The 25,499-nt window shown below is 37.7% G+C and overlaps 1 protein-coding gene across 2 annotated transcripts in view; it reads left to right on the forward strand.

The window, feature by feature from the left end:
- MAGI3 (membrane associated guanylate kinase, WW and PDZ domain containing 3) overlaps positions 1 to 25,499 on the forward strand; it is a 238,116-nt gene that overhangs the window by 188,239 nt on the left and 24,378 nt on the right. For both annotated transcript variants that reach the window (XM_018045931.1, XM_018045932.1), the window contains exons 10-15: positions 1,884 to 2,489; positions 3,711 to 3,742; positions 5,598 to 5,754; positions 7,258 to 7,349; positions 17,748 to 17,940; positions 20,423 to 20,611. In XM_018045931.1, the coding sequence (XP_017901420.1) occupies positions 1,884 to 2,489; positions 3,711 to 3,742; positions 5,598 to 5,754; positions 7,258 to 7,349; positions 17,748 to 17,940; positions 20,423 to 20,611 (1,269 nt within the window). The remainder of the gene's footprint in view (positions 1 to 1,883; positions 2,490 to 3,710; positions 3,743 to 5,597; positions 5,755 to 7,257; positions 7,350 to 17,747; positions 17,941 to 20,422; positions 20,612 to 25,499) is intronic.

The raw sequence follows: 25,499 nt of genomic DNA on the forward strand, positions 1-25,499 counted from the left end.
AAAAAGAATTATATTATTATAGACAATAAGGTTATTATTTTTACAGAGCTGTATGAATTTGTCTTTTATGCAGTTTTCTCAACATCTTTACTTGGTGACTGTTACATATTTTTATGTGAGCAACTGTTTATGGCTATAAGTTAGAGGAAGTTTAAGACTATGATTATGAGGAAGGTTAAAATACTTTTTTTCCAGAAAGATTTTAATCCACTGAGGTTGCTTCTTACCCTATTTGCTAGGCTTTTCTAATCCTCTGTTATTTCACATACTATGTGTAAATACATTCTCCATTTGGATGATTCAATTGTCATATTGCTTTTGATGGCAGGTATCAACTTATTTTCAATTAGTATATGGGGTCTCTCATATTATGCTTCCCGAATTAGGTGATAGAAATTTAAACTAGAAATCTTAAAATAATTAAAAGTTATATTTATAAAGAAAATTATTTTTCTAATTTATTACTTTATAAAATCAACAAACTCTGGAGATTAAAATTAAGGTTTTATCCTAAGTCCTCAATTTTTACTTTTAAAATATTTTTGTCCATGAAACACATCTCAAAACTATTGTATATACTGTCAGGATTTTATGATGTAGATTTAGATTTGTCTAAAGATGTTATTAATTTGTAAAGCAATAGGATACTTCCATAAAAACTCAGAGAACTTTGACTAGGGGAGGAAAAGTCAAAGCTTTATTTCTAATTAGTTTAATTTCTTTATCTTCTTGAATTTTGAAATGAATTTCCACAGGCTAACATTTGTTTTTAAATAGCATTCATGTTGATTTTTTAAAGCCTACATGCAATCAGAACAAATTGAAGCACCTTTATTTGGCAATAACCTTTTAAATAATCATATTCAAATAAAAGCAGCAAATGGATGAGACATCAGAGCACAAATTTTAAAAATCAAAACTGCATTAAAAAAAACACACAACTGATGAGTGGCAAAGATCCTACAACCAAAGTGGGTCATAATGATGTAAAATCAAGAAAGTAAAACCAGCTTTTAAAAGGATTAATTCAGCTAAATTTTCAGCATCTTAAATAATATAGTCTTTACTTGTATTGAATTTTTTTGTTGCTTATTTCTCCTTTTGATAACTAAATTACACTAAATTGAAAGTCTCTCCAAAAAAGAAAGATGTGAAAAGAAAATACATTCATAAGTTATTATTTTAAGCTTTAACCTTACATTGTTCAAACTAGAATGAATTTTTAAGTATATTGTAATCAATGGCTACTTAAAAATCATGAAATCAGATGCATTTAAAGAATGTCTGTTTTGTCTGGTTGTATAAGTAGCCAGTGGAGTTGTGCTCCGCTTGTCTATGTACTGAACGCCTACTGCAATGCACCTAGCTTTGTGTGCCCACTTAGGTGTCACTCAAAGGATATACTAACACGGATAATATGAGTCTTTTCTAAGATTCACTTGAGCCTGAGGTCGTGACTGTCTGCCACTAAGCACACATTTATATGGCTCCCCAGGTGGCTCAAGTGGTGAAGAGTCGACCAGCCAGTGCAGGAGACATGGGTTCAGTCACTGGTTGGAAAGACCCCTGGCGTAGGAAATGGCGACCCACTCCAGTATTCTTGCCTGGAGAATCCCATGGACAGAGGAGCCTGACAGGCGTGGGATCACAAGGAGTCATACACAGACACACACACACGTTTATATATTCTTTTTAGGGAGGAGTCACCAAAGGGAGAATGACATGTTTGTGTTCAAAATCTATTTTTTCAGTGGTTAATGAATAGTAAGAGGTTTCCAGAACTCAAATTTAGATGCTAAATTTCAGTCATTTTTATCTCCCCCAATAAAAGATCAATTTATTTGATGGCTTTAAGATTTTTAATGTGATTTATGTTTTACCAGGTGATGTTATTGTAGACATCAATGGCAACTGTGTCCTTGGTCACACCCATGCAGATGTTGTCCAGATGTTTCAATTGGTACCTGTCAATCAGTATGTAAACCTCACTCTGTGTCGTGGGTATCCGCTTCCTGATGACAATGAAGATCCTGTTGTGGACATTGTTGCTGCTACTCCTGTCATCAATGGACAGTCATTAACCAAGGGAGAGACTTGCATGAATACTCAGGATTTTAAGTCAGGAGCAGTGGTGCTGGACCAGAATGGAAAATCAGGACACAGCTTGATCAGTGATCGTTTTAATGGAGCATCAGATCTGAGTGAACAGAGAGCATCTATGGCATCGTCAGGCAGCTCCCAGCCAGAACTAGTGACTATCCCTCTGATCAAGGGCCCTAAAGGCTTTGGGTTTGCAATTGCTGACAGCCCAACTGGGCAGAAGGTGAAAATGATATTGGATAGTCAGTGGTGTCAAGGCCTACAGAAAGGGGATATAATTAAGGAGATTTACCATCAAAATGTGCAGAATTTAACACATCTCCAAGTGGTAGAGGTGCTAAAGCAGTTTCCAGTAGGTGCAGATGTCCCATTACTTATCTTAAGAGGAGGTGAGTAAAAGCACAAGGAAAAGTCGTCATTGTTCATGCATTTATATCTGTGAATTGTCCTTCCTTCCAGGTCAGAGTATCTCTTTCCCAGAAGACTTAACTGGTAATTAGTGTACATTTTCCTTAAGTTCTGTCTGACTGCTTCCATAGGCAGTATCTTTTGTAGCGGGTTTTTTGGTGTTTTTTTTTTTTTTTTTAGTTATTAGCGGTTTCATTTGTGTCCATTATGGATTTCTTTTCCTCTGTGTTCCTTTTAAAATCTGATTTATGACTTTAATGATTAGCTAGAGTCATAGCATTGTCCTACTTCAGATGAAATATATCCTCTTAATTTCATTTTCTCTGTTGATGGCAATAATAGAAATGGACCCTTTCAATCAGTGGTACTTCATCTGGACCTCTGTAATGTACCAAGGATGTTTTGAAAGAGCTAGCATCTCTGTGAATAAGTAAAAATGTTGGATGGTGTGTTAATCTGTTCTGTAAAAGCAGTCATGATAGCTTGTGCTCGTAAAGCTTTTATCTTAAGCTTTAATATCTGTCAGTAAATGTTAATTAAACCCCACAGTGCTCATGTGAGAGAAATATAATTTTATTTTCCAAGGTCATCAACTGACTTGAACTGCTCCCAGACATAAATGCAGTTCCAAGGACTAATCAAAAAGTTATATTTTAACGGGCTTTCTTAAATCCATACCAATGAATGACTAGTATTTTAAAGAATAAAATTTAGCCCTTCACATGTCTCACTGGCTGTTAGTTTTCATTTTTGAGGCAAATGAACAATTTAACTTCGATTCTCATTTCTTTGAACTGTTTTTGTTTCTTCTCTGGGTGATAATCTGCTCAGAGTAAGTGCAGATCTCTTTGTGGGGGCTGGAGAGTCATCCAGAGTTCCAACAGATAAAAGTGTCCAGGGTTCTGTGTCAAACAGGTTGGATGTCAGTTTCCTGCCTAGTCGCAGGTTGATTCTACAGTACAGGAAAGTAATGTTAATCTATTTGAGTCTTGCTTTACTTTATCTATAAAATGGCAGTAACATGTATGCCTTAGGATTGCCATAAAAAATGAAATATGTGTATAATGCCTGGCACGTAGAACATGTTGGACATAATTTACTAGCCTACTAAAAGTTGAAGCTAGTTTTATCATAAACATTAGCAGTATTTGTAGTCTGGGAATCCTTCCTCTGTTTTTAAAATATGGCTCATTTTTTTTAAGGTCCTCCTTCACCAACTAAAACTGCCAAATTGGTGAGTATGCAGTTGTCCTCAAATTCTTCTTTCCAACACACGGAGAGAGACGCCGCGTTTCCCTCCATGAGGGCTGCTCATGGGGTGGGTGTTTACACACCAGGAGGAGTCGGAAGACAGACTGCCCTGGGCTTGGAACAGAAACTCAGGGAAGAGTGCAAGTTAGAAAAAGCCATCTATAGAGGAAGTGTGCTCTGCTGGTTATTTCTGTTGAAGAAATGTTAGAGACCTGTAGTAGTCTGATGTTCTACGCAGTAAAACGTGGACTCATTGAGGTGCCTACTGATGGGTCCTTCGGCTTTCTGTTTCAGAGGAGCAAGGGTAAGGAGTAGCTAGACGTTGGGCAGATGTCTTGCTACAATGAGAAGATGCAGTGGTTTCCCACAGTACATGGGGACTGTCATTACCCGCATTTAGCCGACCTTCTGACGTTTAGGGCTAGAGCAGTTGTGGCCTCTCTGCTCAGTTTGCTTGTTATCAGGCCAAGAGGCTGTCAGACTTGGAACAGTTTTTTTTGTGGTGTTCTTCTGAATAACTGACTAGCCTATTTTAGGACCTGTGTAAAGACTAAGACCTAAACAAAGGACATACCAGATAACAGTATGAAAGAAACTGTGCTAGGTACACGTGTAGCTACTTAAATATTTAAGCTTACAATTATATGGATATGAAGACAATTAGGTATATAATCCTATTAGCTCTAGTTTGCTTCATGTGGAGTGTATCGTCTTCCAGTTAAAAGATGGTCTTCCATAACCATAAACCATAGGCTGCTAAACAAAAGACCATCAGATACAAAGTAGATTAATTGTTTACAGCCCACTGAAAAGGATCTTCTGCAAATTTGCCATTTTAACTCCTGTACCTCCCTGTGTTTCATAATGGATGCCAGTGTAGCCGCGGGGACCCTAATGCTTTATAACTGGCGAAAGTTTCTGATGACCTCTCACTGCTTCTGACAGAATCCTAGGACAAGAGGGGGAGAAAGAGGGAAAGGCTACTCTTATCTCCTAGGCATCTGACTGGGTCCTGGTCAGCGAAGGGTCCCTTCTGGCACAACACTTTATGGCCACTGTCCTGAGTCCTCCCTGACAAGCTGCTGCTCCTACATCCCAGTCACTTTAATTATTTTATCACAAATGTCTGTAATCTCCCTCTCCTAACCATAATTCAGGATAACAAGCTGTTCTCTAAACCATAATATTTATTTTCTGAAGCTATTTATTGGATTTCACTTTTGAATTGTATTAAAGAAGCCATTTTGATGAGCTATTCTTCTGGGCAAGTTCTATCTGAATGGGAGCAGATGAATATACCCCTTATCTGATTCCTAGGCATGGAGCATTTTCATGATCTATTTGAATTGACCATGCAGGTTTTCACAGTGTCATCATTATGACCTAAATTAGAATTAACACTTTGTATTTCATTTTCTTAGAATATTCCTTAAACATCTTTACTGGAAATTAAGTCAAAGAGTGGGGAGGTGAAGTTTTCAAGAATTAAATGGAGGTACTCTCTGAGTCTTCCTCCTGCTCTGCTTAGAAGTGCAGTCTTGTATGTCTTCTCAGAGTCAGTTTGTGTCTTGGTGGTGGAGAAAAGGCAAAATTCCTTAACACAGGACTACTTAAGGCCCTTTGATTGACATCATTATAAACGTGTTCTAATTTAAGTGAAATATGTTTTAATCAAATACACATGACTGTGAAAGTGAACTCCTCTAAGACTGCAAATGCTTTGACCCTGCTGCTTACGCAACTGTAATCAGTTGACATACTGGTTCAGACAACAGTTTTTTGCACTAATCAACCATCTGGCTTTTTGAGATGCTAAGTAAGGCCCTTTTCCATTTCAGAAAACAGATAAAAAGGAAACTTCAGAAAGTTTGGAGGCCATAAATGAGCCTGTTCCCCAGCCTATGCCTTTTCCACCCAGCATTATCAGGTCAGGATCCCCGAAACTGGATCCTTCTGAGGTCTACCTGAAATCTAAGACTTTATATGAAGATAAACGTAAGTAGCTGTGGAATATTTCAGGAAAGCATGCAACAACATTAATTTGAACTTTCTTAAAAACTTGATGTTTCCATCTCTAAAAACCAACATGTTGGAGTTATTCATTCCCATTTTAATGTAGCTCTGGGCTTCCATTTATACTCAACACTCATTCATTTGTTTTCTTCAAAACCATGTTTTGAACTCTTGTTTTCGAAATGTGCCTCTGTCTACCCAACATCATAGTAGGTAATGGGAATACAGAGGTAATAGGTTACTTAGACCCTGCATCCAAAGAGATGGTTAAACCTAAATGGAAAAGACAAAGAAATAGTCAAGTACATATACAAATAACAGGTACAGTAATAGAAGGATAGGCTGGATGAATTGGGATCCACAGTAGGAAATGGTCGGTTTTACTGCTGTGGGTAGTAGGAAGTATCATATATTGCTTTATATGGGAAGTTAAGCTGTAAGACAAAGAGGTAGTTGCTTATGAGACAGATAGAAGGGAAAGAAGGATAGCATTTGCACACTGCGTGGCCTTAATTGTGCATTTAGTTTCAGTTTAGCTGGGTGTGGTCGGCAGTGGATACTGGAGGGGAGGGCAGGAGCCGCGGGTGGAGAGCGGATTATGCCAGGCTGAGGAAGCTGGAGACAATGACATACATGATAAAGAGCCACAGAACGGTCTTAACTATAGGGATGAAGTTGTTGGGCTTGTGTTTTACAAAGTTTTTTTTTGGCAGGAATACAAAGGATGATGAATCAGAAGGGTATGTAATCTGAGGAGGAAGCCAGAGAGCAGAGTAGACTCCTTAGAGGAGTCCAGTGGACAGATGATGAGAAGAGAGTGTACATAAGGCAGAAATGCATTTCATACTAATTTACCAGCTAATGATCATTCTTTTTCTGAAGCACAATTGTAGCTTTAAGTGGTTTAGCTTCTGAAATGTATTTATTTTTAGAAATAGATCTAATAAGCATCTTCCCTGGTGGCTCAGATGTTAAAGTGTCTGCCTACAGTGTGGGAGCCCTGAGCTCGATCCCTGGGTTAGGAAGATCCCCTGAAGAAGGAAATGGCAACCCACTGCAGTACTCTTGCCAGGAAAATCCCATGGATGGAGGAGCCTTGTGGGCTACAGTCCACGGGGTCACAAAGAGTCAGACATGACTGAGTGACTTCACTACCTTGGAAAAGATGCACGAGTAGAAATATATATAATTGATTTCATACTTATTTAACCAGTCACAGTTTATCTTGTTAGTCCCAGACCCAGACTTGATAGTCCTATTTCAGAAGATGAAACATTTATTTGAAAGCATCAAGAATTAATGGCAGTATAATACTGAGTGTATGGAAATGGGAATAAATATTCCTAAGCAGTCTTGATTCAGTTTGAGTTAGAGCACAAAACAAAGATTTATGATTGAGTTTTTGTAGTGTTAAACTTTTTAAAATAAATCAAAGTGTATATTGTGTACCTTTGTTTGTACTTATTATTTTCTGGTTTTCCTTAGCACCAAACACCAAAGATTTGGATGTTTTTCTTCGGAAACAGGAATCAGGGTTTGGCTTCAGAGTACTGGGAGGAGATGGACCTGACCAATCTGTAAGTTTAACTATGTTGTCATTTGGCTATTCCTGTTAAAACTTTTAATAGAGATTTGGTAGAATATGGTGCGTTTGTTTTGCATTCTACTTTGTTTGGTTTTTTTAAAAGATTTTGTTTTCTCTAACAGTTTCATTAATATGACCAAGAATTGCTTTTCTAGTAATGTCATAATACCTCAGTTAACTTGATATGTGAAAGTGAAAGTGTTAGTTGCTCAGTTGTATCCAACTCTTTGTGACCCCATGGACTGACTGTAGCCCTCCAGGCTCCTCTGTCCATGGGATTTTCCAGGTAAGAATACTGGAGTGGGTTGCCATTTCCTCCTCCAGGGGATCTTCCTGACCCAGGGATTGAAGCCAGGTCTCGTGTATTGAGGATAGGTTCTTTACCATCTGAGCCACCAGGGAAGCCCTAACTTGGAATAGCTGAGGCTAAAACTGTAGGTAAAAGCTGAATAAAGTCAGCCATAAATTAGAGCATAATAATGGGTTATATTTGCAAGGCATTTAAATCTAGAAATTTATGTATATAGAATTCTCACTCATACTTAGAGAACAAATATGGTGGGTTTATTTTTGTTTTGCCCTTAGTTTGACAAAGAAGTGATGTGCTTCTTAGAGTTTAAGAACATATTTAAAGCTTTTTTGTACGATATGAATGACTACATTATCATGTTTGGAAGTTAGGTGAGTAATAATATTCTTTTAAAATTACAGGCTTCCTTCTATTCTGACTAGAACATTTGATTTAGAGAGTATAAATATGTTCTAATTAGTCATATCGGTTACAGTTAAAATTATTATCAGAGACAAATAAAGCTTAAGGTAGGTTGCCCTATGTAGGGCAAATATGGAGTACCTTCATTGTTTCTTTTCCTTTCTTTTGAATCGAGCTATGATTGATGTATAACATTATATTTGTTTCAGATGTCGTAATGATTCAGTGTTAGTATACACTGCAAAATGATCATGGCAACAAGCTTAGTTACCATCCGTCATCAGACAAAGGGACAGATTTTTTTTCTGTGATAAGAACCCTAAAGAGTTATTCCCATGGCAACTTTCAATTATGCACTACAACATTATTGGTTATAGTCCCCATGCTACAGCATTACATCCCCATGACTTATTTATTTTATAACCGGAAGTTTGTACCTACCTCCTCCCAATCCCCTTTCCACTGTCAACCACCATTCTGTTCTTTCTGAGTCTTGTTTTGTTTGTTTACTTTGTTTTTTAGTTCAGATATAAGTGAGATTATACAGCATTTGTCTGTCTGTCTCTTTGACTTAGCATAATGTCCTCAAGGCATTTTGTTGCCTTGCAAAGATTTTGTTCTTTCTATTGTAGTTTAATCTTTATGATAAAAATTACATTGTGATTTTCCCAATTTTTTTTTCTTGTAATTGATTTCTAGTTTTATACCATTATGGTTGGAAATGTGTGATATAATTTCAGTTTTCTTAAATTTATTGAGGCTTGATTTGTGGCTTAACGTGTGATCTGGCTGAGTAATATTCCATTGTATATGTAAGTGGGTGTGTAGGTGTGTGTATGTATAAAGAAGATGTGATATGTGTATTTCTTTGTTTATTTTCCCTAATTGCTATGGCTTAGACTTCCAGTACTCTACTGAGTAAAAGTGGCAGAAGTGGGCATCCTTGCCTGTGACTGATCTTAGAAGGAAAGCTTTCAGCATTTCTTCACCATTGAGTATGATGTTAGCTGTGAGCTTGTCATTGTTGTTGGTGGTTGTTTAGTGTCTGAGTCATGTCCAACTCCTTGCAACCCTATGGACCATAGCCCACCAGGCTCCTCTGTCTGTGGGATTTTCCAGGCAAGAATATTGGAGTGGGTTGCCATTTCCTCCTCCAGGGGATCTTCCTGACCCAGAGACTGAACCCACATCTCCTACATTGACAGGGAGATTCTATAGTACTGAGCTGCCTGGGAAGCCTGAGCTTGTCATAAAGTGAAAGTGAAGTCGCTCAGTTGTGTCCGACTCTTTGTGACCCCTTGCACTGTAGCCTACCAGGCTCCTCCGTCCGTGGGATTCTCCAGGCAAGAGTACTGGAGTGGGTTGCCGTTTCCTTCTCCAGGAGATCTTCCCAACCCAGGGATCGAACCCAGGTCTCCCGCATTGCAGGCAGACGCTTTACCATCTGAGCCACCAGGGAAGACTCGAGCTTGTCATATATGGCCTTTATTATGTTGAGGCATGTTTCCTCTACTCCCTTGTTGAGAATTATTATAAATGGATGCTGAATTTTGTTAAATGCTCTTTCTGTATCTGTTAAAATGATCATATTTTTATTCTTCATTTTGTTAATTTGGTGGATCACATTGACTGATTTGTGGATGTTGAAATATTCTTGCATCCCTGCAGTAAATTCCACTTGCTCATGGTGTATGGGTCCTTTTAATGTATTTTTAAATTTAATTTGCTAATGTTTTGTTGCAGATTTTTGCATCTATATTTATCAGTGACATTGACCTGTAATTTTCTCTTTTCGTGTTGTCCTTGTCAGTTTTGGTATCAGGGTAATGCTGCCCTAATAGGATGAGTTTGGAAGTGTTTCTTCCTCCTCAGTTTTCTGAAAGAGTTTGAAAAGGATAGATATTAATCTTCTTTAAATGTTTGATAGAATTCACCAGTGAAGCCATCAGGTCCTGGACTTCCATGTGCTGGGATATTTTTAATGACTGATTCAACCTCCTTACTAGTAATTGGTCTGTTCAGATTTTCTACTTTTCATGATTTACTCTTGAAAGACTGCATGTTTCTAAGAATTTATCGATTTTTTTCTAGGTTGTCCATTTTTTTGGCATACAATTGATCATAGTATTTTCTTATGATTCTTTGTATTTCTGTGGTATCAAAGGTAACTTCTCTTTCATTTCTGATTTTATTTTTGAGCCCTCTTTTTTTTCTGGTGAATCTAGCTAAGAGTTTTTCAGTTTTATTTATTTTTTCAAATAGCCTGCTCTTAGTTTCATTGATCCTTTCTATGGTCTTGTTAGTTTCTGTCTCATTTATTTCTGTTCTAATCTTTGTTATTTCCTTCCTTCTACCTGTTTGAGATTTTTGTTATTTTGAGGTAGACCTATATTACTATGAACTTCCCTCTTAGGACTACTTTTGCTGCATCCCAGAGATTTTGCAAGTTGGATATCCATTTTTATTTGTCTCAAGGTATTTTAAAATTTTTCTCTTGATTTCTTCATTGACCCATTGGTTGTTCATTAAGATGTAGTTTAATCTTCACATGTTGTGATTTTCCCAGTTTTCTTCTTCTGATTTCTAGTTTTATATAATTGTGCTTGGAAAAGATGTTTTATATAATGTCAGTCTTCTTAAATTTATTGAGACTTGTTTCATGGCTTAACGTGTGGTCTGTCCTGAAGAGTGTTCCATGTGCACTTGAGAAGAATGTATATAATACGCTACTTTGGATGGAATGTTGTGAATATATATGGAATATATATAGAATGTTCTGAATGTTTAATGTATCTATCTGTCTATATGTAAAGGTTATTCATTCTAACGTGTCATTTAAGACCCATGTTTCCTGATTGGTTTTATGTCTACATGATCTATCCACTGATGTAAATAGAGTTATTAAAATTCCTTACTATTATTGTATTGCTGTAAATTTCTCCCCGTAGGTCTGTTAATATTTGCCTTATATATTTAAGTGCTTCTATGTTGGATGCATAAACATTTACAAATGTTATATCCTCTTGTTCAATTGACTCCTTTATCATTATATAATGCTCTTTTTGTCTTCTATTACAGTTTTTGTAGTTTTTGTTTTAAAGTCTATTTTGTCTGACGTAGGTATAGCTGCTTTAGCTTTCTTTTGGTTTCTGTTTGCACGGAACAGCTTTTTCCATGCCTCTACTTTCAGGCTTTCTCGCTCCTTACATCTGAAGTTAGTCTCTTATAGGCAGCATATAGATGGGCCTTGTTTGTACATTTGGCCACTCTAAGTATTTTCATTGGAGAATTTAGTCTTTTACATTTAAAGTAATTATTGACAGGCATGTACTTACTGTCATTTCGTTCTTTGTTCTCTGGCTGTTTTGTAGTTCTTCTCTGTTCTTCTTCTCTTGCTTTCTTCCCTTGCAGTTTGATGACTTTCTTTAAAATTATACTTAGATTCTATTTTTATTATATTTTGTGTATCTACAATAGGTTTTTGTTGACATTACCCTGAGACTCAAATATAACAGTTTATATACATATATATATATCAGTCTAATTTAAGTTGATAGCAACTCAAGTTTGAATGCATTCTAAAGCTACATTTTTACTTCCTCCACCACATTTTGTATTTTTGATATCACATTTCACATCTTTTTATTTTGTGTATCCCTTCACTGATTGTTCTAGTTATAGTTATTTTTTTACTACTTTTGTCTTTTAACCTTGTTATACTAGTTTTGTAAATGATTATATTTATCTTGCCCGTGAGATTTATACTTTCATATGTTTTCCTATTACTACTCAGAGCCTTTTCTTTTCAACTAAAGAAGTCCCTTTCACATTTCTCATAAAGCCAGTTTATTAGTGATGAACTTCTTTGATGTTTGCTTGTCTGGAAAACCCTCATCTCCTTCAGTTCTGAATGATAATTTTGCTGTATAGAGTATTCTTGGTTGGACATATTTTTCCTTTCAGCACTTTGAATATATCATTCCACTCCTTTCTGGCCTGCAAAGTTTCTGCTGAAGAATCTGCTCATAGGCTTATAGGAGTTCCTGCTATATAACAAAGGCTTCCCTGGTGGCTCAGACAGTAAAGAATCTGCCTGCGATGCGGGAGACCTGGGTTTGATCCCGGGGTTAGGAAGATCCCCTGGAGGAGGGAATGACAACCCACTTCAGTATTCTTGCCTGAAGAATCCCCATGGACAGAGGAGCCTGGTGGGCTACAGTCTATGGGGTCACAAAGAGTCGGACATGACTGAGCAACTAAGAACAGCACACAGTATGCATTTAATGATATTATTTCTGATGTGCTGAAATTTTTGGCTTCCCTGATACCTCAATTGGTAAAGAATCTGCCTGCAATGCAGGAGACCGCAGTTCAATTCCTGATTCAGTAAGATCTGATAGAGAAGGGATAGGCCACCTACTCCAGTATTCTGGCCTGTATAGTCCATGGGGTCGCAAAGAATCAAACTGGACTTAGTGAAACTTTTACTTTCTTTTGTATGTAACAAGCTGTTTTTCTCTTGCTGTTTTTAAAATTCTCTCTTTAACTTTTGACATTTTAGTTACAATGTATCTCTGTGTGGATCTTTTTGGGAACTCTTTGGGCTTCCAGAATCTGCGATGCTGTCTCTTCCCAGGTTAAGGAAGTTTTCAGCCACTATTTCTTCAAGTTAAATTTTCTGCTCCTTTCTCTTTTCTCCTTCTGGTACTCCTATAATATGAATGTTATTCTGCTTGAAGTCATTCCATAGGTACCTTGGGCTATCTTTGCTTTTTTCGTCGTCTTCTTTTTTTTTTTTTCTTTTTGCTGCTCTTATTGGGTCAGTTCCATCCATATTGTTTCAGATGGCAAAAATTCATTCTTCATATGCCTGTGTAGTATTCTATTGTATGTATATGTGTGTGTATACCACTTTTTAGTTTTTTGAGAAACCTCAAAAAACAAAATTTTGACAGTGGCTGCACCAATTTACATTCTCACCAACAGTGTACAAGAGATCCCTTTCCTCCACATCCTCACCAAATTTGTTATTTGTAGATTTTTTGATGATAACATTTCTGACAGGTATGGGGTTATACTTTGTTATGGTTTTGGTTTCCCTGGTGGTTAGTGATGTTGAGCAACATTTCATGTGACTGTTAGCCGTCTGCATATTCCCTTTGGAAAACTGTTTGTTCACATCTGCCCATTTTTTAATTGGGTCGTTTGTTTTCTTGGATATTAAGCTGTATGAGCTTTTTTATATTTTGGGAATTAATCCTTTGTTGGACTATTCATTTGCAAAAATATTCTCCCCATTCATAGGTTATGTTGTCCTTTCATTTTGTTTATGGTCTCCTTTGCTGTGCAGAAGCTTTTAAGTTAATTAATTTTTTTAGTTTTAGTTTAATGCATGTCTCTTTATATCATTGTGATTTCTGAAACATATTTACCTATTTGGTCTTTCTTTTGTTATTTAAAAAAATCTTTGGATTGAAGTATAGTTGATTTTCAATGTTGTGTTATTTTCAGGTGTACAGCAAAGTGAATCAGTTTTATATATGCACATGCACGTGAGTGTGCGCGTACGTACACACACACACAGCTCTCAGTACAATTCAGTTCAGTCGCTCAGTCGTGTCCAACTATTTGCAACCCCATGAACTGCAGCACGCCAGGCCTCCCTGTCCATCACCAACTCCCGGAGTTCACTCAGACTCATGTCCAGTGAGTCGGTGATGCCATCCAGCCATCTCATCCTCTGTCGTCCCCTTCTCCTCCTGCCCCCAATCCCTCCCAGCATCAGAGTCTTTTCCAGTGAGTCAACTCTTCTCATGAGGTGGCCAAAGTACTGGAGTTTCAGCTTTAGCATCATTCCTTCCAAAGAACACCCAGGACTGATCTCCTTTAGGATGGACTGGTTGGATCTCCTTGCAGTCCAAGGGACTCTCAAGAGTCTTTTCCAACACCACAGTTCAAAAGCATCAATTCTTCGGTGCTCAGCTTTCTTCAGTCCAATTCTCATGTCCATACATGGCTACTGGAAAAACCATAGCCTTGACTAGACGGACCTCTGTTGGCAAAGTAATGTCTCTGCTCTTGAATATGCTGTCTAGGTTGGTCATAATTTTCCTTCCAAGGAGTAAGCTTCTTTTAATTTCATGGCTACAGTCACCATCTGCAGTGATTGTGGAGCCCCAAAACATTAAGTCTGACACTGTTTCCACTGTTTCCCCATCTATTTGCCATGAAGTGATGGGACCAGATGCCATGATCTTCGTTTTCTGAATGTTGAGCTTTAAGCCAACTTTTTCACTCTTGATGAAAGTGAAAGAGGCTTTTGAGTTCCTCTTCACTTTCTGCCATAAGGGTGGTGTCATCTGCATATCTGAGGTTATTGATATTTCTCCCAGCAATCTTGATTCCAGCTTGTGCTTCTTCCCGCCCAGCATTTCTCCTGATGTACTCTGCATATAAGTTAAATAAGCAGGGTGACAATATACAGCCTTGACGTACTCCTTTTCCTATTTGGAACCAGTCTGTTGTTCCATGTCCTGTTCTAACTGTTGCTTCCTGACCTGCATACAGGTTTCTCAAGAGGCAGGTCAGGTGGTCTGGTATTCCCATCTCTTTCAGTATTTTCCACAGTTTATTGTGATCCACACAGTCAAAGGCTTTGGCATAGTCAATAAAGCAGAAATAGATATTTTTCTGGAACTCTCTTGCTTTTTCCATGATCCAGCGGATGTTGGCAATTTGATCTCTGGCTCCTCTGCCTTTTCTAAAACCTACTTTTTAAAATTCTTTTACCATATTGGTCATTACAGAGTGTTGAGTAGATAGTAGTGTGTATATGTCAATCCCAATTTCTCAATTTCTCCTCTTCCCCTTTCCCCCAGTAACAATATGTTTATTTTCTGTATCGTTGGCTTCCCTGATGGCTCGGCAGTAACGAATCCACTCGCAGTGCAGGAGACACAGGTTCAATTCTTGGGTCGGGAAGATCCTCTAGAGGAGGGCATGGTAACCCACTCCAGTATTCTTACCAGGAAAATCCCGTGGACAGAGGAGCCTGGTGGGCTATGGTCTGTGGGGTTTCAAAGAGTCAGATACAATCACAGGACTGAACACACATGCACACATTTCTGTCTTGTCAGTTAGTTCATTTGTACTATTTTCTTTCCATTCCACACATACGCAGTGTCGTGTGGCATCAGTCCTTCTCTGTCTGACTGGCTTCATTCAGGATGACAGTCTTCAGGGCCATTCATGTTGCTGCAAATGGCAGTGTTTCACTTTTTATGGCTGAGTAATATTCCAGTGCATATATTTACCACAGCTTCTTTATGCATTTGTCTGTCGACAGACATTTAGGTTGCTTCCTTGTCCTGGCTGTTGTAGATAGTGATACAGTATTCACTGGGGTGCATGCGTCTTTTTGAGTTGTGGGGTTTGTGTTTTTTTTTCAGGTTTATGCCCAGGAGTGGGATTGCTGGATCATATGAGAGCTCTGTTTTTAATTTTTGAAGGAACTTTTCCATACTGTTCTCCATAGTGGCTGTACCAATTTGCATTTCCACCAACAGTGAGGGGTGGGGTCCCTTTTCTCCACATCCTCTTCAGCATTTATTGTTTGTAGATTTCTTGATAATGGCCATCTGGACCAGTGTGAGGTGATACCTCATTGTAGTTTTGATTTGCATCTCTCTAATAATAAGTAATGTTGAGCATCTTTTCATATGCCTCTTGGCCATCTGTATGTCTTCTTTGGAGAAATGTCTATTTAGATCTTCTACCCATTTTTTGATATGTTTATATTTAATTAAGCTGCATGAGCTGTTTATATATTTTGAAGGTTAAACCCTTTTCAGTCGCTTTGTTTCCAAACATTTTCTCCCATTCTGAGAGTTGTCTTTATTTTGTTTATGGTTCATTTGCCATGAAAAAAGCTTTTAAGTTTATTTATGTCCCATTTATTTTTGTCCTTATTGTCATTATTCTAGGAGACAGATCCAAAAATATGTTGCTACAGTTCATGTCAGAAAGTATCTGGTCCTACAATTAGGTCTTTAATCCATTTTGAATTTATTTTTGTATATGGTGTTAGAGAATGTTCTAACCTTCATTCTTTTTATGTAACTATCCAGTTGTCCCAGCACCACTTATTGAAGCGGCTATCTTTTCTCCATTGTATGTTCTTGCCTCCTGTGTTATGGATTAATTGACCATAAGTGTGTGGGTTTATTTCTGTGCTCTCTATTCTGTTGCATTGATTTATATATTCCTTTTTGTACCAGTACCATATTGTTTTGATTACCGTAGCTATGTGTTATAGTCTGAAGTCAAGAAAGCGATTCCTCAAAAAAAAAAAAAAAAAGAAAGAAAGCGATTCCTCTAGCTCTCTTCTTTCTCAAGATTGTTTTGCCTATTTGTGTTTTTTTCTGTTTCCATACAAATTTTACATTTTTTTTTGTTCTAGTTCTGTGAAAAATGCCTTGACAGTTTGATAGGGATTGCATTGAATCTGTAGATTGCCTTGGGTAACATGGTCATTTAACCAATGTTAATTCTTCCAGCCCAATAACATGATATATCTTTCCAGCTGATTGTGTAATCTTTAATTTCTTTCATTAGTGAACTATAGTTTTCCAAGTACAGGTCTTTTACCTTGTTAAGTAGGTTTATTTCTAGGTATTTTATTCTTTTTGATGCAGTGGTAAATAGGATTATTTCCTTAATTTAGTATATAGAAATACTACAGATTTCTGTAGATTTTTTTGTATCCTGCAACTTTAGCAAAATCATTGATGAACTCTAGGAATTTTCTGGTGATGTCCTTAGGATTTTCCACATATAGTCACTTCATCTGCAAACAGTGAGTTTTACTTCCTTCTTACCAATTTGTCTTCCTTTTATTTCTTTTTCTCATCTGATTGCTATAGCTAGGACTTCCAAAAGTATGTTGAATAAAAATATTGAGAGTGGGCATTTTTGTCTTGCTCCTGATCTTAGAGGAAATGTTTACACTTTATCTTCTCTTAAATGTCAGGTTATAACAGCCCTGGACCTAATCCAAATACTTAGGATTACCAATTATAGGATTCTAATTGCTGGCAAAGAAAATGAGCAAGATTTGTTTACCTAGTTGCAAGTGAATCTTAGGTCACTCTGTTCCCTTTAAATATATACTGCTTTAAGAATTTAGGAACAACAAATATTTCTCTTTTGTATATACTAAACTTGAACTGATACCCTCATGTAGTAGGAGTATTGTAAGAATTATCCCAGTTGCTATGAACAATATCCAAAAAAAAAAAACAAAAAACTTTCACCATGACATACAATGGACTTTACTTTTAGTAGCTACTCCACAGAATTGCATTTTCTGAGTTTAATATTTTTGTTCTGTTGTAGTGATGGAAGTGATAGTGGTACTTTCTAAGTTATTGAATTACTTTGTATCTCCTGTCTTCCTTGTGCCCAACCCAAAGAATCCAGAAGAGATTACATGGTGTGGTTATTTGAAGTGCCATTTTGGAGACAGGTCAATTTCTATGACTGTTTTCAGGTTGAACTGCAAAAATTTGTTGGTATGCATAGTTTTGAGTTTTGAGTCAGAAAGTCCTTGACTTAGTAGTTAAGAATTTTAGTAAGTCTTAGTAGACCGTATAGAGCAACCCACACTTTATATCTTATCAGATATACATTGGAGCCATCATTCCTCTGGGCGCAGCTGAGAAAGATGGTCGGCTCCGTGCAGCTGATGAGCTGATGTGCATTGATGGAATCCCTGTTAAAGGGAAATCACACAAACAAGTCCTAGACCTAATGACAGCCGCTGCTCGAAATGGCCACGTGTTATTAACTGTCAGAAGGAAGATCTTCTACGGTGGTACGTGAAGTGAACCTGTTCTTGCTCTGATAAGTTGAAAAAGAAAAATGAGATTTAGGCCACCTTTTTTTTTTTTTTTTTTCAGATCATTTTATTATGTTTAGTAGTGTATGAGAGGCTGTGCTAGCCCTCTGCAATGGCCCACACTGTGTCTGTGAAATGTTTCTTTGACTAAATCCACTTCTTACCTAAAACAATGACAACAAAAATAGTGTATGAGATAACTTATTTGGTGTGATCCTTGGATGTGGAAGGCCATGTAAGGTTGAAAGGATTCATAAATAGTGCTGCTACTACTATCAAAAAAGAGAAATAAATTTTGGGTCTCTACATTAAGATTATATTAGTATATCAATGAATTTTGCCAGTGTGATATTGTAGTCAGAATATCAGGTTAAATCTGTTTTCTGAAGAACAAATACAAAGCTGTTTAGTCATACTAAGAGATCCCATTAACTGAATATCAAACAATTTTAGATCCTGATGAAATTCTAAATATTCAGAGGACAAAAGTTTCTACTTCAGAAGTTTTAGTATGACATTTATTGAGTCTCAGATATGGATTCTTTTACTTAACTCTTCACAACACTGTGATGGTAAACACTGTCAGTATTCTAGTTACTCACAGAAAGGTTGAGAAACACATAGCTGGTAGGTAGTAGGACCAGGATTGAAACAGATAATTTAATTACAAAGCCTGAGGTTTAAACGATTACATTAAGAGATGATAATCTCCTGTATTTTTATGTTAGTAGCTCTGTGAATATTATGTAGAAATTTTAAAAAGTGAATTCTTGTCACTTAAAAATGTTTTAAAGACAACCCTGTAGCACCACAAGAATGTAAGCTTCATGAAGGTTGGAATTTTCATCCATTTAATTCTGTGCTGTGTACCCAGTACCTAGAAGGATGACCGCATGGCACAGAGTGGGCATTCAAAAAATGTGTGACTTGATGAATATTTACATTACTCTTAAAAATGAGACCCTGTGTTTTTGATTGTAGCATCCGAAGTAAAAGCCCATCTCCCGTCATAAATATCAGGCATTCTGAGATGCATGCAGATTCTAATGCCGTGTTGCTTCCATTTGGTTTGTCTGGTGTCAGAACATAACTATGTAGAGTAAACAATGGGACGTTGTACAAATAGAGATTAGCTCCCTCCTGAAAAGCATCATAAAGACATTTCATAGTAGTTTGATATTATTGGAGACATTTTAGCTAATTCATTCTAACCATGCATTATATCAAAAAGAACCTTTTTTTTTGTTGGTAATTATTGGAAGTTGTTGACACTTTTGTTGAGGTTTAAAAACATATCCTCAGAGTCCCATAGATTTTGCTACAGAGAGACCTTATAAATGCATGTTCATCAATAACAGCATGTTGTGGTGGTTGTTTGTGATGTTTTGTATCAAATTATGGCACAAAATTTGCCCTTTTTTAAAAAATCAGTTATGACTAACTTTTGTCATTCTTTCTCAAATTCTGATGTTATTCTTAAATAGAAGAAAAGGGTGTATGTTAACTGCCCATTTGCTAGGAATTCCATGTGACCTGATCTGTGTCTAGGAGTTTGTCGTTCATGTGGACAGCTTGTTATATGCCTGAGAACTGCTAATGGTTAACTCATCTCATATTACCCATCAGAAAACTGCGTTGTAAAACACACTGTAAAAGATAAATCTGTGTAGGTGGCAAACTGTTCTCAAGCTGTAATGGGAAGTATCTCTGTCCTGATGCAGTGACCTCCCAGACGTCAGGAGTGTCAGTCACTGCACTAAATTATATATTTCTATTAAATGTTTATTTATTTAGCTGCACTGAATCTTAGTTGTGGCATGTAGGATCTAGTCGCCTGACCAGGGAGTGAACCCAGGTCCCCTGCATTGGAAGTGTGGAGTCTTAACCACTGGACCGCCAGGATTCAGTGTGTGTGGCGGGGGGTGGGGTGGGGGGGAGGCGGTGCTCAGTTGTGTCCAGCTCTTTGTGACCCCATGGACTATAGCCAGCCAGGCTCCTCTGTCCAGGGAGTTTTCCAGGCAAGAATACTGGAGGACTGCCGGGGAAGTCCCACTAAATTATATTTAAAGTTGATTTTAAGAGGAAGTTTACTATCTTGTTATTCATTATCAACTTTAAAAAATTGCTTGTCTGGGTTCAAAACCTTGTTGAAATTAAAATAATTTCAAGAAGAATTTTTTTTACCATCAAATTTCACAGAAGCTTTGAAAAACTTCCCTTAGAGTGAGATAACATTTTGTAGTTTTCCAACTATGTATTTAATGAGCATTCAGGAAGCCCACTGGATGGGCTGCTGCCTACCTCTGCACTCAGATGGTGTCCAGAGCACTTGGGCAGAGGCACTGCTTTTCTTCATGTTAGAAACTCAGTATTCTTGTGAAGAGCTTAGCACAAAACACTTTAGTTATCAAAAGTTACGATGTTCCCGAAATATCAAAATTGATCTTGTTTATTACAGAGAAACAGCCTGAGGATGACAGCTCCCAAGCCTTCCTTTCAGCACAGAATGGATCTCCCCGCTTGAACCGAGCAGAGGTCCTGGCCAGGCCTGCTCCCCAGGAGCCCTACGATGTTGTCTTGCAGCGAAAAGAAAATGAAGGATTTGGATTTGTCATTCTCACTTCCAAGAGCAAGCCACCTCCAGGAGGTAAGGGCTCTTGTGTCCTGGTGTCCCTCCCTCTAATTCCAGTTTTCTGAGTCACCCACTGGGGTTTGTGAAACTAGCTAGGAATCATGTATAAATTGCCTTTTTTTTAATGCTGAATATTTTATTTATTTTTAAATTAGGTAGTTTGCATCAGTCTTCCAGGCTTCAGGTTTGTTTATCTATCTCAGAGTCTATAAAAAATCTTAGTAGTTCAGTTTGCATCCACCTTATATTGTGACAGTATTATCAGGGATGTGATCTAATTGATGTAGTGAAAGGACAATGCTGAATATTTTTTTTAATTACGGGGGCATAGGGTTTTTTTTCCCCCAGATTAGGACAAATACAGAAATAAATGAAATGCTAGAAGCAATTGAGAAGAAGCAAAATAGAAAAACCTTGACCCAGATGTGTCTTAAATAGTCCTTTCATGTTATTTAATCATAATTGCCTTATTGCAGCTATAAATTGACCTTAAATGATAAGAAGCACTCTTAGCTTATATGCTTCGTCAAAAGGTAAAAGTTCTGTCAAGACCTTGAAATATCCTGAACCTTAAAATGTCATCTGAGAAGGATTAATATGTATATTAATTTAATATGTATATTAATTTCTTCAACAAAGGAGGAATCACATATTCTATGTCCAGGGCTGTTATGAATCAGCAAATTAATATTTGCTGTATCTTTATGTTTCTAAGTGATAATCATCTTTAAATATAAAATACAAATGAATATAAGATGAGAACCAGCAAACTAATATTTATGTGTCATGCTTGTCTGGTAGCTTTATTTTTCCAAGTCAAGTGATAAAAATCTGTGACCACATGGAAATGCACTCTTCGCTTTGCCAGGGGATTTGATTTTATCTTGAGTAGCGAGATCCTTTTAGACTAAATGGTCACTAAAACCTTAGTGAAAAATGAAAACACTTTCAGGAAAGTGTTGTGAGCCAAACCAATTTGCAAAAATCTTGCTAAAATCAATGCAAGTGTGTAAAGGAAGAAGATTCTATGACATGGATGAATTATTACTATGGTCTCAGGTCACTGCTCACTGATACTAGTTTCCATTTTCCAAAAGCCGTTGCTATGGTAATGCTTGGAACTGGAACTGTTACTGATGCTGTGAGGATGATTATGTGGCCTGTGTCAGAAAAATGAGAGAAAGCAGCTGTTAGGTGGATTTTATGTTATGTCATTGGAAACCAGTATCTAGAAAAACAAATGACCATTTTAGATAATCATATTCTGATTCGAATACCATGCAATAATCCTGGGCATTCAGATTAACAAAAATAGTGAAAGATTATTACTCAGCATGATAGATGCTAACCACTTTCCGTATTGAGCATATTCCTCCTCTAGCACTACAAAAATTAGGAGAGTCTAGTGTTCACCATACAACTAGGAGATACAGAGGAATTCAGTAACATATATTACTTAAATAGTTTAACCTATTTTTATATTTGAAATTTATGTTATACTTTAATACACTATCTGTTTTAAATATATCATCTTATTTGTGTAATTATATTTATTTAATTTGTTTATACTTAAAATTAAAATCTTTTTATACTTCTTTGTTTACATTTCTCTTTATGATCTTGATGGTTTTACATACCATAGATGCTGGGTCTCTGTACAACATAGTGTCATTAAGTGCTGGGCTTTGTAATCAGACAGACATGGCTTCTAGAACCGCTTATGTCTTTTAATAGCTGTCTGATCTTGGGCACATTACTTACCCTCCAAGTGCTCCAGCTTCCCCTGTGAAATGAGGATGTTAACACTTCCTGTCTCGTATGTTTGTGAGGATTAAAAGGGATAATGTACAGGAAGCCCTTTGCCTGCACCTTCGATAAATGTTGGCTGCTGTTACTTGTAGTTTCTGCCATTGTCATTGCAACTGTCTCTGCCTATTGACCTTTTTTTTCCCCTCTAAAGAAACGTTAAAAAGTTTATCAATATTTGAGTAATGAGATGGGAACGAAAGCCCAATTAAAATGTAAGATGGAGGTAACAGCTAATGCTTGGCAGGAAATGAGTGTTTGCAGCTCATTAATTATCAGCCTGAATGGTAAATTAGGCTTAGGTTGTCAAATGAATTTTATATGAAGTACTTGAGATTTTCAGTCAGGATGCAAAACCAGAATTCGTAATTTCGCTGATGTGCTAGTTTCATAATCTCACAAAATTCTCAGCCCTGCAAACATCCTTCTTGGAACTCCGTTTATCTCATAGCTAGAAGGATCCTGGGGTAAGATTACATGAGGAGCTTTCCCTCACAGAGTCCAAGCCGTTGCAGTATGCAGTCCACTGCATGACAGTGAAAGATTGGTTTTAAAAAAAAGAGTTAGCACAGGTGAAAAGGCCAGAAACCTGTCTGTCAGAACAGATCCTTCTTTATGGATCTTGCCGTGGTACAAGTTGGTATTCTGCACAGTGTAGGTTGTTGGTTGGTTTGGTTTTTTTTTCTGCTGCTGCTGCTGAAATGTATTTTCTGCTGACACTTGTCACAGGAAGAGTTCCCACTAACATCTCTAATACCAGTTATAAAATTCTGTACCATTGACTTCTTCAAAGGTCAGGGATCCAGGCCCAGCATCCTTGTTGTCCTGGACCAGTTTGTGTAGGGCTACATGAGTGGAGTACTCAGCAGACACCTCTGTTGGAGATGGAAAGGACCTGACTAGTTTTTGCATGGCCAGTACTTCAGAGGTTTTAGCATTCCACTTTTCATACTTTTCAGTTCTGGTTGCAAAGGATTTCTTTTAGAAGGGGACATTTTCAGCTATTGTCCTTTCTTTTCCTGAAAAATAATATTTTAAGAGCACCAAAGTCATCTCAGCAGCTGGACAAGCCAGCCTGTGAGACAGATTTAGGCCAAAGATGAATGAAGATGGAGAAACTGACTTCATGCAAATACCTATAGACTTTGTGTACCAACGGCAAGGCAGGACTTCAGACTTTTCCTTAGCCGTGTGTACTCTAAGCGTGTGTGCATACTAAGTCGCTTCAGTCGTGTCCGACTCTTTACAATCCTATGGACTGTAGCCCACCAGACTTCTCTGTCGATGGGATTTTCCAGGCAGGAGTACTGGAGTGGGTTGCCATTTCCTTCTCCAGGGGCTCTTCCCGACCCAGGGATCGAACCCGCATCTCTTGTGTCTCCTGCACTGGTAGGCAGGTTCTTTAACACTAGTGCCGCCTGGGAAGTGCTCTAAGCAGTTACGCTGAAAACTTCCCAATCTATTCAAACAATGTTCAGAAGTGGTCTTTCTGCTGGTCTGTTTATCTTTAACTGTTTTGGTGGTGCTGCTATAAATGCCAAGACAATAACAATCTGACTACTTTTATCTCTCCTCACCTCTATGACTAACCCTTCAGGAAGTTCTGTACCAAGATTTGCCAATTTCCTTTTGACCACATTACTCACATAATGAGAAAGGAACAACTGAGGCATCAGAGGTTTTTCTTGCTTGATGCTCTCCCAAGTCTGAACAAACCCCTTTCAGTGTGCCAGGGAGTTGAATGATTTTCTTCTTAGGGGCTCTGGAATGAACATTGTTTACAAGTAAAATCTCTTCTAAAGAGGAGAGTTACTGAGATATTAATTTAGAAGGTCACCACCGGGCCCCTGTGTGATTCTCCATGTATTTCTGACGTGCTGCCTGTTGTCCCAGCTGGGCGTCAGCTCACGTCACCTGGCACAGGATACAGCCCATGGTGCTTGTGCTGTGCTTAGTTGCTTAGTCGTGTCCAACTCTTTGAGACCCCATGGACTGTAGCCCTCCAGGCTCCTCTGTCCATTGGATTCTCCAGGCAAGACTACTAGAGTGGGTTGCCATGCCCTCCTCCAGGGGATCTTCCCAACCCAGGGATCAACCCAAGTCCGTGGTGCTAGCGGTAAAGAATCTCCCTGCCAATGCAGGAGACGCAAGAGATGCAGTTTCGATCCCTGGGTCGGGAAGATACCCTGAAGGAGGAAAATGGCAGTCCACTCCAGTGTCCTTGCCTGAAAACTTCCACGGACAGGAAGAGCTGGGAGGGCTACAGTGCATGGGGCTGCAGAGAGTCAGACATGACTGAGCGACTAAGCACAACAATGAGGAAAATGGTGTAAGTGCTTGATATAATTCAGAGCTCAAGGCACTTGCTTCCACATGGACTTCCTCTTTTTTAGATAAAATCTCCCACTGCATAATCCTAGAAGAGCCAAGGAATGGCACTTGCTGTCCGTGGGGCATAAATCATGGCCAAGAATAACTTCCAGTCCAAATGAAATTCTATTAAAATGGCTCTAACTTACACCTAGATATAATTCAGAAATACTAGTAAGGAGCCCATTTTACTGTAGAAATTAAACACAATCACAGTGCCATTTAACAATAGTAAATTATCTTTATTGATGATAATCCACATTCAGCAGGAGCCCAAATGCCAGATAAATGTGGGCAAAAAAATTCTAGAGAGCATAGGAGGAACACTTGTTCCTTAATGTGAATGCCCCTTATTAAATGGTGAAAGATATTTTCACAAGATTTCCTGAACCTCTGAGAACTCATTTTAAGGCGTAATAACAGTGAAGAGTCTTAATTTACTCTCGGAAAGCCTTCAGCATTAAACTAGAGATATAATAGAAGCGCACAGAGTGTCTTTCCAAATGTCTTAGAGCAGCTTTGTGCTTTCAGGGTAGGATTTTAACCATAAGCCAAATAATCTTAATGTTAAACACTTAATGTTCTAATTCCACTCAGCTTTTCTAATTTAAAAAAAAAAATCTAGAGGCACAAATAAGAGGAATAAATTTTTTTCTAGAAGTAAGTATGATTCATTTTAATGATCAGTCTTTTCACTGTAACTGGATTTCTGACCATTCTAAGTCCT

The sequence above is a fragment of the Capra hircus genome, chromosome 3 (genome assembly GCF_001704415.2).
Source record: "Capra hircus breed San Clemente chromosome 3, ASM170441v1, whole genome shotgun sequence".
Lineage (NCBI taxonomy): Eukaryota > Metazoa > Chordata > Mammalia > Artiodactyla > Bovidae > Capra > Capra hircus.